This window comes from Anopheles maculipalpis, chromosome X (genome assembly GCF_943734695.1).
Source record: "Anopheles maculipalpis chromosome X, idAnoMacuDA_375_x, whole genome shotgun sequence".
In the NCBI taxonomy this organism is placed as follows: Eukaryota; Metazoa; Arthropoda; class Insecta; order Diptera; family Culicidae; genus Anopheles; species Anopheles maculipalpis.
Genome location: NC_064870.1, coordinates 4,522,211 through 4,538,879, shown reverse-complemented (window position 1 = coordinate 4,538,879; position 16,669 = coordinate 4,522,211). Strand labels below are relative to the sequence as shown.

Genomic DNA, 16,669 nt, shown 5'->3' with positions numbered 1-16,669 from the left:
CTTCGCGCCATGGCCAAGGAGCAATCTACACGGTCTCGTTCTTCCGATCATAGGCATGCGACACAACCATACCCGAGCTCACAAGTCACCGCCACAATAACATCTCCAAATGCTTAAATGCAGTTAACAGACCTACCCATTCCTCATTTCTGCATTCCAGTCCACACCTTCCACGCCACAAGTCTTGCATAAGGATGCGGCCATGGATCAAGATTGGTGACAGCAGTCTCAAAGGGATCAAACAGACTCAGGATAACTCTGAGGGCGGTCCTCTGTGTAGGTCTGGTGTTGCTGCTGATTTCGGTTAGATGGGATCTTCTACGCTTTCTACTACGAAGGGATCGTTGCTCACCCTGTTTCGCATGATAAATCCTGCCTCTTCCGCAGCTGTCGAAAAATTGGAAAAATTGTTCAAGTGTGTGTAAAACTAGTAGAAACATGTTCAAAATTTGTGATTTATTTTATTCTCTACCACTTACTAGAACATACTTTTCAGCAATCTCTTCTAGTTTGTTCTGTCCTTATTGTTTAATAACAAACATTCGTATCGTTATGTTGAGTTATATCTACAATCGGCTTCGGATTTTGTGGAGTACAATGAAGCAAACGGATCGAATAATTATGAACGTTGCCGCAAGAAACCCGACTTTAATGTCAAAAAACATCTTTGGAAGCTAAAATATTTGAACAAAAATAGAGTACGGATAAAATCAAATATGAAAACACACGAAATTGTAGCGGAAAAATATGTTTTCATGTCGGACTCGAGATAAAATTTTGCTGCATCGAAATTTTCTCATTTTGGACGAATTTTCTACTGGGAGCGACTGGTAGTAACAGGAGAGCATCCATTCGAGGAGGTAGCCGTCTCGCTGCTGAGAGAAATTTGGTATTATTTTTGGTAAAATGCAACCTCCTGACTATGTATTTTCTCCTGTTATTCGAAATCAAATTTGGGTGGAAAATTTGCTTGCGTTTTCCGATTAACAACGAGAACGGAATATTATTTTTCCCATCGGGAGAGGGAAAATGGTTTTGCTACCAAATGAAATGGAAATTTGGAATGAAAATTTTCTTTCTTTCTTCATTGATATTCAAGCAGACGTTACTGGGATTGTTAAGGGGGTGAAAGGATCGGGATGGGATGTTGCAAGAAAAGCTTTTATCAGCAGAATTCCCGTGGAAAATCTGCCATAACTCGCTCCAATTTTATTCGATCGAAGCGTGCAGAATACTTTTGGATGCGTCTTTAAGCGGCGCATCTGTTTGTGGAACACCCCAATCCGATCCCTCAACCCCCTGCCAAGTTATTGCGGAAAAATAACAGCCTCCCGTGGATAACTCGCTCATGAACGGTGGAGGAAATGAAGAATGATGCCGAAAAAAATATTATTTGTTTTGCCTTTTATTCACAGTTGATTACATTACTAAAAGTAAAGGTTTGCAATGCTATCCACGGAGGCGACTCTTTCTTCAGCGAATTCCCAACGGCAAGGGCAACAATTGGCTGTGTGACACGTAAGTAAAGATGGAGAAAGTTTCCATGGTGGTGAAGAGTGAAAAATCTAATGAAAATTGACAGAATAGTGACGGACAGATTCTTACATCATGCGGGAAAATCTGGCTGTTTCGCTGATCGGGATGGGAACCTTGAAAAGAAATTCATATTTCAACAGCACAAAAAAATGCGACTCATTCTGTCAAGAAGACAAACTCTTTTTTCCGGTCTTGTGTGGATCACACGACACATCTTAACTGGGGAGCACATTTCCTCCGCCGAGCCGTAAAAGGGCACGAGGTTTTTTTTTTTCGGTGTTTTGTTTCGAAGTCTTCCGTTCATCCAACACGTCCAGAGTCGTGCTTGTAGCGAGGGTCTTATCGTGAACGGTCACTTTATGCCCGGGTGTGTGCGGACGTTCCTGGTTGTGTCTAATGTTGCAGTTTTTTTGTATTTCCTTCGTGGGCTCCTTTCTCGCTGATTTTCGCTGACTCGCAGCACAACCGGGCGGGTTGAATAGACTCATATTTCGCTCAAGGCCATAGAAGATCCGAACACGCAGCGACATGCATGATTTTGAAAAGTTCGCCCATTCACTTCCTGCTCGTATACTATCATTACCGATTTTCTACGGTGCAACCACTTACCGGTTGTAAATAATATTAGTTTTATATTCTGCCATTATTGTTACGAGTCTATGATTAATAAATTATTGCTAGAAATTCGTTACACAATTGCTACGAGTCAGCGATATAAAATGCCTTTGTGGCACGTATTTCTTGGAAGCTGTAAAACTAGTCATAAATAATGGGGCTACGACGCCACACATTACTGAGGGCTTAGATCATCCGGGAAGGCAATTGTTTATTTCCTCTGCCGCGTTTAAGATTTCAGCCCCGTTCCGGATCGTTCATGTTTTCATGTCGCCTACTCAGCGTAACGAAACACTTGCTTTGAGGGGAGGTTTTCGTTTCTGAAACATCCAGAAGTCTTTTCATTTTATTTAGCTTGATTGAAGGTTTCTTCGTTGAAGTTTTTCAAATAACTCAAACCAAGAGAACTAAATAATGATTTCATCAATACCAATAATATTTACTTTACATGCTTTTAAGGCAACTTCTCCAATAGTGCTTCTATTCGAACATTGATTTGATTCGCTTGACCTTTGAACGAAATTCTCGCCGGAGTATGACAAAACAAGCCCTAGCTTAGGGCGTGGATACGAACTTACGTCATACATCCGGAAAACTGCTCGTTGCTCATGAAGTGCTCAAGTATTTCTTAAACGTTTGTTCAACTATTTCATCTAAGTTCAAACAAACCTTTATAAGACTCGTTTTAATAAATATTTCGTTAGTGGAACTTGCAATTAATATCGAAAGTGAGGTATAAATATTAAATTAATTCATTTATTATTTCATGATGTATTTTTTAACACATTTCAACATTTTTCTTTTATTTTAAAAATTATATAAAACTAACAAATACTTAACGTTAGTAGCACAGAAAAAGAACACATTGAAATAAACAAAAAAAATCATAAAATTTAAATATTGGTTAATTTTTTTTATTACAAAAAATTCATATTTAACATACATACATGATCGATTATTACAACAAAATAAAAATTTTATTTAAAATAATAAAAAAATATTTATTTTATTTATATTCAAGTAGGACGGTTCTCGGCCGAATCGTCAACAAAAATTAATATAATAATAATATATAAAATTAATATAATAAAATAATAATATTAAGCAAACATTTAAAAAATTTTGATAAATGTCTACTGTTTTGTTAATTTAATAAACTCATTGAATCACGTCATGCGAAGTATTGTAACATTTATTTTCCTCAAAAAAATATTTTCATTTAAATCTATGTTTGCTTCATTTATGTCCATGCATTGCCGACTGTACCCCTTTGCCGGTTTAGAGTTAGCTTATAGAGTGTGAGATAGAGCCACCACCAACGCAGCGAGACAAAGAAAGATAGCAATAATATGAGCTATGCTCAACTCCACGAGTTCTCTACGATCACGATCGTATGCAGAGGCCGCAAATGTTTCCCCCTCTCCGGCTTAATGGCCACCGCATAAGCATAGCACCGTGAGCATAAGCGAGTCGGCTATACGCGAGCACTACACACGCTCTGGCTGCATGTCCGTACACGGCGTGTACGTATACGGCCGCTATATACACCGTATACGTATACGGCGTGTACGTACACGGCGTGTATGTATACGCACCCCACCGCTTTGGGAGCTCTCTGGTGATGTGAGAGAAGCAAAAGAAATGGAAATCATCACGAGCATAGCTGTGAGAACCAGCCCCACCAGGGGGTGGGTGTTTTTTTGTGTGTTGTTGTTGTTGTTGCTGATCGATGATGCTGCGTGTTCCTTCCAGTAACATTACCAAAAAAGGGCATTAAAACAGTCACCAACTCGGGACAGGGATTGGTTGAACCAACAAACGCCCTAGGGCTTAGGTCATTTGAAAACGCAATTACTTGAGCTTCCTCTACTGCGTTTCAGATTTCTGGCGTCGTTCCGTCGCTGCTCCATTCTGAAGGTTTTATTCTGCCGTTTTATGTTGCGTTCGGTTCTGGTTGCTTGTTTTCGGGGCGAAGGCCCCCCCTTTTTTCAAATAAAATATTACCCAGCACGGTGCCTGGTTTGGTGCTTCTTTCTTAGCGTTGCGGAATGTCTTGCCTTCGGGCTTCTGGGGTTCCAAAACATCGTGGAGTTGTTCGATTTTTATTAGCCAAAAACAAGATTTTTTTTAAGTCAGCTCTACCCATGAGAACCCAGTAATAATTTTATCAATATTCTTCAAATGCGCTTTAGCTACTTTTCCAGGCGTTGAACGCTTCTGGCCGGAAGTCTCCGGATGGTTGCATTGCCACATGCCAGTGATTTGATCCGTTTTATCTACGAACGAATATCGCCAAAGCTGGGATGCTTTGACACAAAGCGGTCCAAGCCTAGGGCGTGGCACTGCCGACTCAAACAATGAATATTGTTTATTCTTACGTCATACATCAGGAAAATTGCTGAGTGCTAATGACGCGTTAGAGTTTTTCTTTGACGAGTATATTATTGAACCAATCTGCATAACATTCCTGAACATGTACAATTTCTCGACAAATTTGTTCATCGAAAATCATCGGAAATTCTGAGATTATTTGTCAGCCTTACGGTGACAGATGTTTTTCTTCGTATTCAATTACAACTACGCGTCATTCTTGCCAGCGATATAAAGCGCATTTGTCACGTACTTCTCCAGAAGTGCGCCATTAAAAACTAGTCATAGGGAATGGGGCTACGACGCCACACATTCCTGAGAGCTTGCATCATCCGAGAACGCAAGTGTTTGTTTCCTCTACCGCGTCAAAGATTTCAGGCCCGTTCCGGATCGTTCATGTTTTCATGTCGCCTAGTCTCAGCGTTACGAAACACTTGGCTCTGGGGCTTGCTGGTTTCCAAAAAACCTCCAGAATTCGTCTCATTTTAGTTAGACGAAATTTAAGGCTTCCTAGTTGAAGTTTTTCAGATACCTCTTTACCTCTGAAGCTACCTTTCCAAGGGCAAGTCTCCGAAAGGGTTGGATGGACACTTGCTAACTATTTGATCCGCTTGATCTGCAAGTGAATATCGCTAAAGTTTCTCAAAAAACCGTCCAAGCCCTGGGGCGTGGTACTGCCGAGATAAAGGATGAATATTGGTGATATTTACGTCAACCATCAGGGGCGCCAGCTGCCGTCCTCTCGTAGTGAGCCATTCGATGGCCGGCGTGATCTTAGAGGCTGTTCAGCCAGGAAAACTGCTCCGCATCCATGAAGCGCTGAAGTGTATTCCTTGGCCCTCGGATTCCTTGTACAACTATGTCATCTGAGCTCATGCAAACCTTTACAAAGACACTCGAGTGAAGTAATCCAATCGAATCGAAATATTTGTCATCAGTTCCAACCATTATTAGCCACTGCATCAAAAGACCTGGTTTATCGTTTAAGCCCTTTATTACGTACGGCCGAAAGTATTGTAATAAATAATTTTTCGGCACAATAATAAATCATGGTTACAAAATTTCTTTCGATCTCTCTCTCTCTCTCTCTCTCTCTCTCTCTCTCTCTATTTTTGAGAATTCTTCCCAGGTTAATTTCGGGTGTTGGTAGGTATATACGGTCAAGCGTTCAGCGTACCATACGGCGTACCACCTCGCGCAAACGGCTCAAGCCACGCGCAACTGCAGCGGAAAGCTGTTCACCCAGCCTGGCCGGTTCCGGTGGCTGCTCCGAATACATGACGTTCGAGTGCTCGTTCCCGATGCGCAGTCGGCGCGGAATCGGCCGGCGTATGATCATACGCACAATCCGCTGGCCGCTGGCAACACCGGCGTACGTCACACCGTCGCCCCACCGGCTGTGCCCGATCGTCAGCACCACGCCGAACTGTTCGAGCGCCTCCCGCACCTCCGCGTCCGTCACCAGCTCGGACAGATCGAACACCATCACGACGGATGGCATGTCCAGCAGCGAAAGCGCGACCCGGGATCCTGTCGGGCCCGGCGGATACACGTGCCGTCGGTTGTGCAGCAGCACCAGATGCTTCGCCATCATGTGGCTCTTCAGCCGGAGGTACAGACATCGCTGCACGGCGTTCCACTGGAGCAGCTCCAGCGCTTCCGGTGCCACCTGCAGCGAGTGCTCGACGAAGTCGTGCATCTCCAGCACGCACAGGTCCTGCCGCAGGAAGGAAAAGTCGCAGCACACCGTACTGCTGCGGATGCAGACACAGTTGAATCCGAAGTCGTTTTCGTTCATCATATCCATTCGGTTGGATTTCCGGGCTACGGTTTCACGAGAAAGTTTAACTTGGTCTAGAAGCAACGACACCGTAGCTGCACGCACGTTCTGTCGTGGTCGAATGTATACACTCAACTGTACTGCCGTCGGGCTTTTCCACCTTCGCTATAGTTGCTGCTGCACTGCACTTAGCGTGGGAAACTTTAATGACTAGAGAAAATCGAAGCCTTTCCATGCTTTCGATCGGTTTCGAAAGAGAGATTTTCCGCAGCATAAAAGTGGGGGAGCTAGAGAGAGAGAGAGAGAGAGAGAGAGAGAGAGAGAGAAAGAGAGCGAAGGAGCGAGAGAACGAGATGGTGCGCTTGTGTTACTTTTTTGCGATCCTTCTGCACCAGGGGTCGGAAAATTGCTTCCTGCTAGAAAATAATTACCATATTTTGCTCAAAATTTCCTTCCCAAGGGAACGGAGTTTTCCTTCGTCTGACTCGAAGTGTAAAAAGAAAAAGGAGAAAATTGGAAAATTGCGCAATCCCATTCAGCTACATCTGACGCGATCTTGCAATATCTGGCACGCAGTTTCAATATTTTCTTTAGACCACTGGAAGGTTTGCCGATCCCTGCTGCTTTAAGGTTGCACACCGTTGCACCATCGGTGCATGCGCTATATGGTTATGTGTGTGCGTGAGTGTATCGGGGGAGGTGAGAGTTGGTGTGGTATGCTTTAGCAAAGGGTTTGCCTGCTGCGTGGAACACTCGCGAGTGCGAAACTTCTTATAAAAAGCCCTCAGTCACCGTTAGCCGGCAGCATTCGCTGGCAAGTTTAAGTTGGTTGTGCATTACGTTCGCTCTCCCGAAAGCTAGACGAGTTTCAGTTTCAGTGTTAGCTTCAAGTGATTTACAAACAACTACCCAAACGTGCAAACAATGAGCGACGAGAAGAAGAAGGCTGCCGACGAAGCGGCTGAGAATGCCAGCAAAAAACTGCTGCTTAGCGAGGAGGAACTTGAGAAGGCGATTGAAACAATAAAGCGGGGCAAACATGAGATCCGAGTGGCGCTGCATACGGCGCTCCAGCTGCACCATAGCACGATGCCCCGCTCGGCGACTATGCCGGGGATGGGAGATTCCAAACCGTATCCGCCCCAGATCGCGATGGCGCTGGAAGCGAGGAGCTTTTACGCTGCGGTGGAAGCGGAAATACAGCGTCAGGCGGCACTGGAGCAGTGCGATGCGGCGGGCGAACAACTGTCACTGCTGGAACTGCAGCAAAACGTAATCGCCCTGCATCGGGAGGCCGATCAAACACGGCTCCGCTACGTAACGGCTGCGCTGCATACCATCGCTCAGTTTCTCGGCAAGGACACTGCGACGCTGGAGGCGGCGATGTCGCAAGAAGAGATCATAACACTGCAAAAGCAGGCAGTGGAGAAGTGGGCCGCCGCCGAACGGATGAAGGACCGCTATCGGGCCGCCTTGAATCAGGCTAAAGCAGGCCTGTCTGGGGCACCTCCGGCCGCGAAAGCTTTGGCTGGGAAGAAGCAGAACGTGGCAGCTGCTGCTGCCAAATCTCCCGGTGACCAACTTCCGACTGCTTCAAAAAATCGGGCAGCTGACATTGCTGTACCAATATATTGTGGTGAGGAAGCGGTAAATCTGGTAGAGAATCTCAAGTCGCTGATACGGCAGATGGAAGAGCTTCGCGGGATAATTCGAAAGCATCGCAGTATGGAGCAGAAGATCGAGGAACTGTCGACTGCCGCCCAACCGTTGCTACCGGAGCGTCCGGATGAGCAAGCTGCAGATACAGTAAGTATACGAACGATGGAAGGAGCGCGCATGCCTACTAAACGTTTGTACCCGCTTGTAAAGGCGCAGCCGGTCGTAGAGCTTTCGGTGACTGTGGAGCGCATGGCTGTGGATCATTCACCAGCAGAAGAAGCGATGGTCGAACCACCGGCAGCAGAACCTCCGCGTGCGGAAGATTTTAAACCGGATTCACCGAATGCAGAACATTCGGAGGATGAAAAGATGCTTACTGACGATGCATCTACGGTGCCGGAAAGCGGATGTTAGGCAATACAGAGCGAGGCTCGTGTGCTGCAGGAAGAGACAAATTGGCCGACGAAGCGATATCGAACTTGGATGGGAGGGTGGGGTGGGGGGTGCTGAGGTGGATGAGGGTGAGGGGGAGGGGGAGGAGGGAGGGGGAGGGGGAGGGGAGGGGAGGAGGAGGGGAGGAGGAGGGGGAGGAGAAGGGGGAAAGAGGACGAGAGGAGGAAGAGGGGGAGGAGGAGCAGGGGGAAAAAGGACGAGAGGAGAAAGAGGAGGAGGGGGGGGGGAAGTGCTGAAGCGCTGAGTTATTATATTACTATATTATTCTTTTGACGATTTTTAACCCCGGTTCACGTGCCGTCCATTTTTTAATCATACATAAATAAATATATCAAACAAATATATCAAACATACATAAAAATAAATAAATATAAAATGGTAGTCTTGTTTGTTCGCAGAGAAATTCACTTGATATCACACTTGATTTATGAGATTGTTTGGTTCTTGGTTTGCTGCATTGTTGCGTTTGATTTTTGGAGAAAGGCCGTCAGAAATGATTTTCTCATAATGAAGTTCTTTATGGTTCTATTTTCCTTTCGAATAAACATCAAGTCCGAGGAAAAATATCTCTATAGATATGATCGTTGACGAATCTTGAGAAAATTTCGTTTCGGCTCGGCTAAAAATTGCAATCATCATTTCAAACAATTTCCTTAACCTTTTTTGACTTTCACCAGGCAGCACACATCAGCCGACAGCTAGAGCAAATCAATTACTTCAACATAGCTATTGCTCATCCGTACCTTCGTATTTTCTTTGCGGTGGTATTCAGTGATTGTGATTGCTGCTCGTGTCGTAGACTTCAACGATCCGTTCAGGACCATCTCGTGCCTTTCTATTTTGCTATCACAAGCGACTGGTCAGCCAGCCCGCTGCTGGTAGATTTTAAAAGCTAATATCCCGGCAAAAATTCTAACGACCATATCCACCTTGGTGCTGACTTCTGCCGGCTTTCACCGGACCGCAACACAGACACCGACCGACTGTTTGTGATAGTCATTCACTCCAACGTAGGCCCTTTCTCTTGTGTTCGATTCACTTACTTTCCGCGTTTATTCAAAAATTATACTCTTTTTAAAATAATTATTACAAATAAATAAAATAAACAAAGTAAGCAAAAACTTTGAAACCATTGTACGAAATGGGGAGCGTGTAGATTTACTATCAAGACTTTATCGCTCCGTTCTCGACTTGAATTTGCTTGGAACTTGTGGATTTGTAACAAGGTTTGCGGGTTTGTTGCTCCTTGAAAAAAACCCTTTAGATTTTGACCAGATAGCACAAATCGGCTGGCAAACCAGGGAATACAGCGCGGAAGCGAAAGCCCAAAGCCCAAAGGTCCAAAGTCTAACCAAGGAGAAACTGCATCCAGTCTCGGTTGCAATGCCCCAAGCACAACTCTCTGTACAATGACCTCCAAGTAAGTTCTTAGGGAAAAGAGAGAGGGCCCTCGTTGGAGTGAATGACTATCACAAACAGTCGGTCGGTGTCTGTGTTGCGGTCCGGTGAAAGCCGGCAGAAGTCAGCACAAAGGTGGATATGGTCGTTAGAATTTTTGCCGGGATATTAGCTTTTAAAATCTACCAACAGCGGGCTGACTAGGCGCTTGCGATTCCAAAATAGAAAGGCACGAGATGGTCCTGAACGGATCGTTGAAGTCTACGACACGAGCAGCAATCACAATCACTGGTCTAATCGTACGATGACCGCAAAGTAAATACGAAGGTACGGATAGGAAAGAGCCATCTTGCAATAATTGATTTGCCCTAGCTGACGGCTGCTACCTGTGCTGTGCAGCCTGGTGAAAGCCGAAAGAGGTCTGGGCAAAGCTGATACCTCTTTTGTGGAGCCTTTTTTTAATGAGCTTCGCTGAAAGGGGAGCTGTGAATAGGGTTAGGTCAATCAAAGTGTAAAGGACCTATACCTTCACAGAATTCGCATCATAAGCGAGGCAAGAACGATAAATATAGACACAATTTATAGGTTCCAAATATTCCAACCAACCGAAAGAAAAATGCTTAAAATAAATTTATTTAGATAAAAGTTTTAAGCCACTTTACTTCCTTACTCCCCACTATGATAAAAGATTTTGTAGGCTAAATTCAATTAGATTATTGGTTGGTACCTCATCATTGGACCTCATTTTCTTTCTGCCGCTTTTAAACTCACAAAACCAACATTTTTTATATGAAATTGTACAATGTCCGGGTGAGATTTATCAAGCCAATGTTTGCTTTGAACAGTGCTTTTATCCATAAAAAAATCAATTAAGGTTTCAGCCCACCAAAACCCTTCTTTTTTTAAATCCCATTTTTGGCGCTATATCAGCAGTCATCAGCTAATCAACGGACAGTCGGCAGTCGGAAGAGTTTGAGGAAATAACCCGCGATTTTATAAATCTCTTGACCAGTCCAGGAAAAGCAAGCGACGCCCAACGCGTCGTCACATCTGCTTAGTCGATCGGACGGATAGGCTTTTTCCCGGGTCGGCCAGGATTAGTTACTTCCAGTCGATCCGTGCATCTGCTGACCACGCATCGGGACGAAAGGGCGTCCCCAGCTTCGCACAGGACAGACGGGTTATTCTTTAGTCCTGGTGAAGTCAGGAGAAGTACTCTAAACTTTGGGTTGTCGTTCTGCCAACTCTGAAAAACATTTTCCCAAATGTCTTACAGCTTCCGAGATATTTCTGAGTTTTGTCCCGCAATTTTTTGTTAGTTTCCCACACAGTTTTGGTATTTAACACTCCTGCTTGGAACTACGCACTTAAATCATTAAATAAAATAATGACACGACGTCAAAAATAAGTTGAAAAGCGTCAGAAAACCGCGGAACGATTAAAATACGTGGGAAAGTGTGGAAAATCTCCGCATCTTTAAGCGTCACAGTACATGAAAACCTCAATTTTAAACATGATAATGCACCCATTGTCTCGCCGTACGCTGGACTGCATCTCCAGCTGCGGGGTAAAATCGTATCAAGGAAGCCATAAACGGCCAGGACCGAAACCGAGCACATAAAATCAAGATCCTCGCTCAAGCCACTGATTTCACGCCGATCAAGTCAATGAGTTTTGGGTGTGATTTCAACATGGAAAAGACACCCCTTAGCATGCGCCTTTTTGGAGGGCTCTCGGGCTGCAAAGTTTTATTGCTCTAGATGTTTAATTTCCCGCAACTTCGAGAGCATACCACGCCTAAACAAAGCACGCCTGGTTGGCAGTTTGTTTTGCGTTTAAACGATCTCTTCCAACCACGGCAAGAGCAGATGTTTAAACTTTGGGTGCTTATGCGTGTTACTGAAATTGTCTCGCTTTGGGATTGCTTTTTGAGAACCTTTTCATAATCTACCTATCACGTCCAGATAAGTAACGACCGTTTGAAATTTCTCGTGGCTCGGCGAGCTCAAGATTATGTACGCTTGGCCCAGCATTGGAATTTCTAACGCGACGAATAAAACAGTCAAATAATTGTCAGCTTGTGTGACGGTTAATGACTTAGAAAAGCCTGTTAAACTTTGCTCCTTTCTAAACCTACAAATACCTCCTGATTTTTCATCATTTTCCGTTGTTGTTATGTTATTTTTTAAGCCTTATTGTCCGCTTGTTGAAACGAAGACGTCATAAAACATTCTTTGGGGTCTGAAATCACTTTTACTCCACACCCTGCGAGGATCTTAAGTAGAATATCTCTTGCACTCATTGCAAAAGCTCTCTTAATGGCCAATAAAACTGCAAGAGCTAAGTTTTTGCGTGTCATTGACATTTTTTAAATTTTGCCAACACCAGATCCAGAGCATCCGGGATTAAAAAATGTTTGGCTGCGATCCTATTCCAATTTGAGTGTCTTTCCCGAATGGGGCCACACCTTATCCTGGGTGTTCTTCGGACGTTGCTGTTCATCACGTAGCCCACAGAAGAAATCCTGCCCACAGCGAGGTGTGGTCTTCTGTTCGCTTCGTGCTGACTTCTTGCGCTCCGTACCTCCAGCGGGACGCAAGCGATCGCTTTACTTCATTTTTAATATAAAAATCCATGCTGCGGTCGGAAAGGCGTTAAAAACTCGCCTCCCAATAATTACTCACATGACGCAAACCAACCCAAAACATGTGCTGGGAAAGCGGCCGTCCGTTCGCCGGAGACGAACGGGTCATAAAATCGCCGAACACCAGCGTTTCCCGTTCCAGCCGCACTCCCAGCACACTTGAAAATGCGTTTGCCTGCGAGAGCTGAGCGACCAAGGATAATTGCGGTCTTGGGTCGCTTGTACGCCTCGGGGCGTGAATATGTTTGCATAGATACTTGCCCACTGTACTCAAACGTCAACGCACGCCTGCGCCCAACCGTGGGACACACACACACACCCGGATTTCGGTGGAACCAATCGATCGGTGGCTGCACTTGGAAGCACTTGTAAATCTTTCCCTTTTTTTTTTTCGTTGAGGCGTTCTGCTGCGTAAATCATTACAGCCACCCTTGCCTAATTGCAGCCCATTTGTGCATGATGGCGAGCAAGCTGGACGATCATGGGAAAGCATTCCAGCATGTGTTGCTGCATTATGTTGAACCTTCCTTCCCACCCCACGCGGATCCACCAATGGCTGGCCTGTTTAATGATGTTTTGCATCCGAACGAGCATCGATTCTTTACGCCGTTCTGCTGCCAGCGAGCCAGCGGGACGTGCTTTGCGGTGGTAAAAATAAATTAAAAATAAAAATTAAATTCAATATCGATTCCGCAACCGCACCCAAGCCATAATCCTGACAGGCGCGCAAATCTGATGCGCGTTGCAATCAAATGCAATCAATCAAAATGCTTACCCTGCTCGAACACCATTCGCCGGGACTGTCTCTTGTGCGGCATTTACGAACGGCACGTACTGCAAACTGCATGCAATAAATCGTATTTTGTGCCGAACCATCGCGGGGAATGTCTCGAGAAAGGGTACGTGTTGGAACATGGTCCAAAGTCCGGTGTAGATAATAAAAAGCGCATATCATAAAAAGTCTTCTCTTTCCTTTCCCGAACTCAACATCTCTCGGATTTTGATGGATTAACAACAACAAAAATAATAAATACATAAATAAATAAGACACGGACACAAAATAATACCAAGAGCTCAACCTCAACGGGGGTTTTTCTTTGGTGATCCGCCGTACGCATTATCTGGAAATTCAACCATCAAAAATGCAAATGAGACACGGGTACGATCGTTTACCGATCTTCTTTAACCTTGAACCTAACGCAAACCCTTAAAAACAGTTCGCCGGTACACACAGCATCCATCCGCACGAAAGCAGAAACGTCACACAACAGCAACAAACAAATAAAAAAAAAAAAACACAAGAGAATGGACGGAAAACTAGCTTTCAGCGCTCATCCAGCGCGTCCCTGCACCTTTTGTGAAAGGCCCGCCAAGAGCCAATCTAGCCGAAAGTCCGGTCTATTCCGGTGTTTTTTGTTCACCCAAGCGCAACCTTACATCGGCTGGTGCGGGCAGTCTTGTAGCGTTCGTGAAGCCTTCAACACGTCGAGCGGTGTCGAATTTTCGGTCCACAACAAAAACAAAAAAAAACACGATGCGCTTCCCCGGTGTAAAGTACGTTCTAGTGTGTGCGTGTGTGTGGGTGTTACAAGTGTGTGGTGTGAAGTGTGTAATTTTTTGTTCGACTTACAGAAGGACAAAAGGATGTATTCATCCACGTAAGTAAACCAATTTTCTATTACCCACCAGTATTACGCTGGTTTCACAATCGAGTACATTATTTTACAGCACAAATTCATCGTAGCATCACAGACGGTATTATTTGAGGTAAGTGGGTTTTTTTTTTCAAAATTTTTTGTAACCGTCAAATGAAACGTTTCCCATCCAAGAGCACAGCGCAAGTTCAGCAGCATGAATGAATGAACCTCTTTCTCATCTCAGCCGATCACTCGCTCATCTCTCACGCTAGCCGAGCTCATCTCACCGCGCTTGAGTGAAGCAGCGTACCGGTTTGAAGTAGAGATTTGTGTTTTCGTTCGATATGTTGTCAAATTCGAGTTAGACTATTCCACAAATCACAAAATCTCAATCAAATGCATAAAGAATTACAGCCGAAATTTAAGTAAAGTCATGTCAACAAACACGAGAGCGAAAGTATCAAAGGGAAAGTCAAAAATGACAAGTTCAACCTCTCGAGATGACAGTTTGATATCCGTTTTGGAGGAGTTCTCGTTCCTTCGAGTCGGATTTTACGAAATCTCGTCTGATATGGTCGAAAAGTTTGGCGTCCTGTGGGAATTGATTTTCTTTTTCTTGCTTCAAAATGATTCTAATGATTTACTAGTCTTTTGGATGGCACGTGGTTGGATCGGAAGTCCTTACCACTGGAGAAGGGAGCTGATGCCGTGTGAAGACCGGCCTTGCTTCAACAATTGTGTAGGAATTGCTACTGAGCATGATACCACTCATTTGGTTATCATTTGGCATCCTGAGGACTACTACGTCTGACAGCAATTTCTTGCTTTCTTGACTTGACTTCACGAGAGCTCAAAATAGCCTAAATTAGCGAAAACTTCACCAGCTTTGAGGTACGGAAAATATCGTACAATAAATATTGGATGCCTCGGACAGGCCTTTTCCAACCGTCCGAGGAGTTGTCGAGGAGAGCTGATGAAATATAGCGACAAACTTTGTCAGCTCCTCCTAGAAGTGAAAATGGATTGTGGGTTTAAGAGTACCGGAACAAAAAAAATGGGGCCTTGGGGCACTATTTTTTCTGTTGCATGCTTTGTTCAAATGTTTGACAGAGGGTGACATAAAATAGTAATTTTCACCTACTCCTCATAGAGCCCAAGCTTTCGGTAGGAGGCTCTCGCAGATTGTCGCGAACGTTTGACAAGATGTCGTTTGACAGTTTGCCCGTTAGAGAACGGCAATGTGCGTGTGTCTATTTTGCTCTAGTCTAGCCTCCTGCTGGCCCTACCCAACCTGCACTACCAACCAGCGTGCTTACCGCGCAGGTCTCATAATCTAGATCACTGACGTCACGGTTCAACCCTGTAGTGCTCATCGCTACTTAGCATTTCATTCGAATCAATCACTCGTTTGGTGGCATGAGTGAGCATCATCTATAAATAAAGTGATCTGCTGCGCAGCGAAGGGTTTTTGGTGCGCTGGCGATTTTCCCATCCACCGTCGTTCAGTTTTCCCACCCCATTCCACGACTAGGTAGGGGGGGGGGGGGGGGGGGGGAGGAGGACGGTTGGCTGTTCGTCGTTGGAGATTGAGGTTTTTTGCGCCAGCGCGCTCCCGTATTCGCGCGGAACGCGCTCGCGACGTAAATTTTGAGTTTTGGGGTTAATTTTCTATGTTATCCCTGGCTCTATGTATGTGTGCACTGTATGTGTGCCGCGCATATTACTTATCCATACACACTCACACAAGTGCGCGAGCGCTCTCGCAAAAAAAAAAGACACAAATATCGCGTGAATGGGAAAAAATCGGGGAGAAGAAAAAAAAACGGCCCGCGCGGGTCCACGGTTGCCGGTTGGCGAGGTGGAGAAAATTTCATTCGGTGGAAATGGAAAAACCGTCGCAAACCGTTTGCTCGCGCACACACGGGGGGCGCACACAAAACCACGTTGGTCAGTTGTCGTTCGAGCGCGCGTTCGGAATCGTTGAAAATTTTTCGGGGTTTCGGGGCGCGATTTTTTATCATCCCCATTGCCTGCCTCCGCCCGTAATCGTAATCCCATCGCGGGAAAGCCCCGTAACAACACCTGAGCTACCGTGCGGGTATGTGCCGGCGGGCAGGGAAGCAAAACAAAAACCCCTTTTTAGAACCCCTTTTTGGGGCGACGATACGTAAGAGTTCTCGCCAGAACCTTGGTGTCCGAGATCTGTCGCAATAATCATTGTGTTGTGTTGTGCTGTGTGTGTGTTGTGAGTGTTCTATTGCCGTGTACAGTTGATGGTGTATCTTTGTCGTACGATGTTTTCCATCGGAACAGGAAAAGAATCGATCTTATTTCAAGATATGAATTCTCATCGCAAAGATATTTGTTTCTGCGCAAGTAAATACTTTGTTCGATCTTGCCGGTTCAATCTTGAAGTAGGCCAGTTGCGTGTACGTATAGCGAGGAGAAGGAGAGAGAGAGAGAGGGATAGAGCGAGAGATAGAGAGAAAAAACACCGAAGGAAAATATGAGCGACGCAACGCATGCTCGCGTCGGTTGCGTACATCTACATCAGTAGTGTTTCTTCCGACGACGATG

General features: G+C 45.0%; 2 protein-coding genes across 2 annotated transcripts in view; one reads left to right on the top strand and one right to left on the bottom strand.

The window, feature by feature from the left end:
• LOC126561365 (protein FAM32A) overlaps nucleotides 1–15,319 on the top strand; it is a 58,985-nt gene extending 43,666 nt beyond the window's left edge. The window contains exon 3 of the mRNA XM_050217476.1: nucleotides 15,310–15,319. The gene's annotated coding sequence lies outside the window, so the exon portion shown is untranslated. The remainder of the gene's footprint in view (nucleotides 1–15,309) is intronic.
• Nucleotides 5,690–6,328, bottom strand: LOC126562607 (uncharacterized). The gene has a single exon (XM_050219159.1). It carries the CDS (start codon nucleotides 6,326–6,328, stop codon nucleotides 5,690–5,692), a length of 639 nt encoding a protein of 212 aa, XP_050075116.1.
• Nucleotides 15,320–16,669: the final 1,350 nt, after the last annotated feature.

Excerpts from the sequence above, each read along its gene's own strand:
- LOC126562607 (XM_050219159.1), bottom strand. The coding sequence starts at position 6,328 with ATGGATATGATGAACGAAAACGACTTCGGATTCAACTGTGTCTGCATC.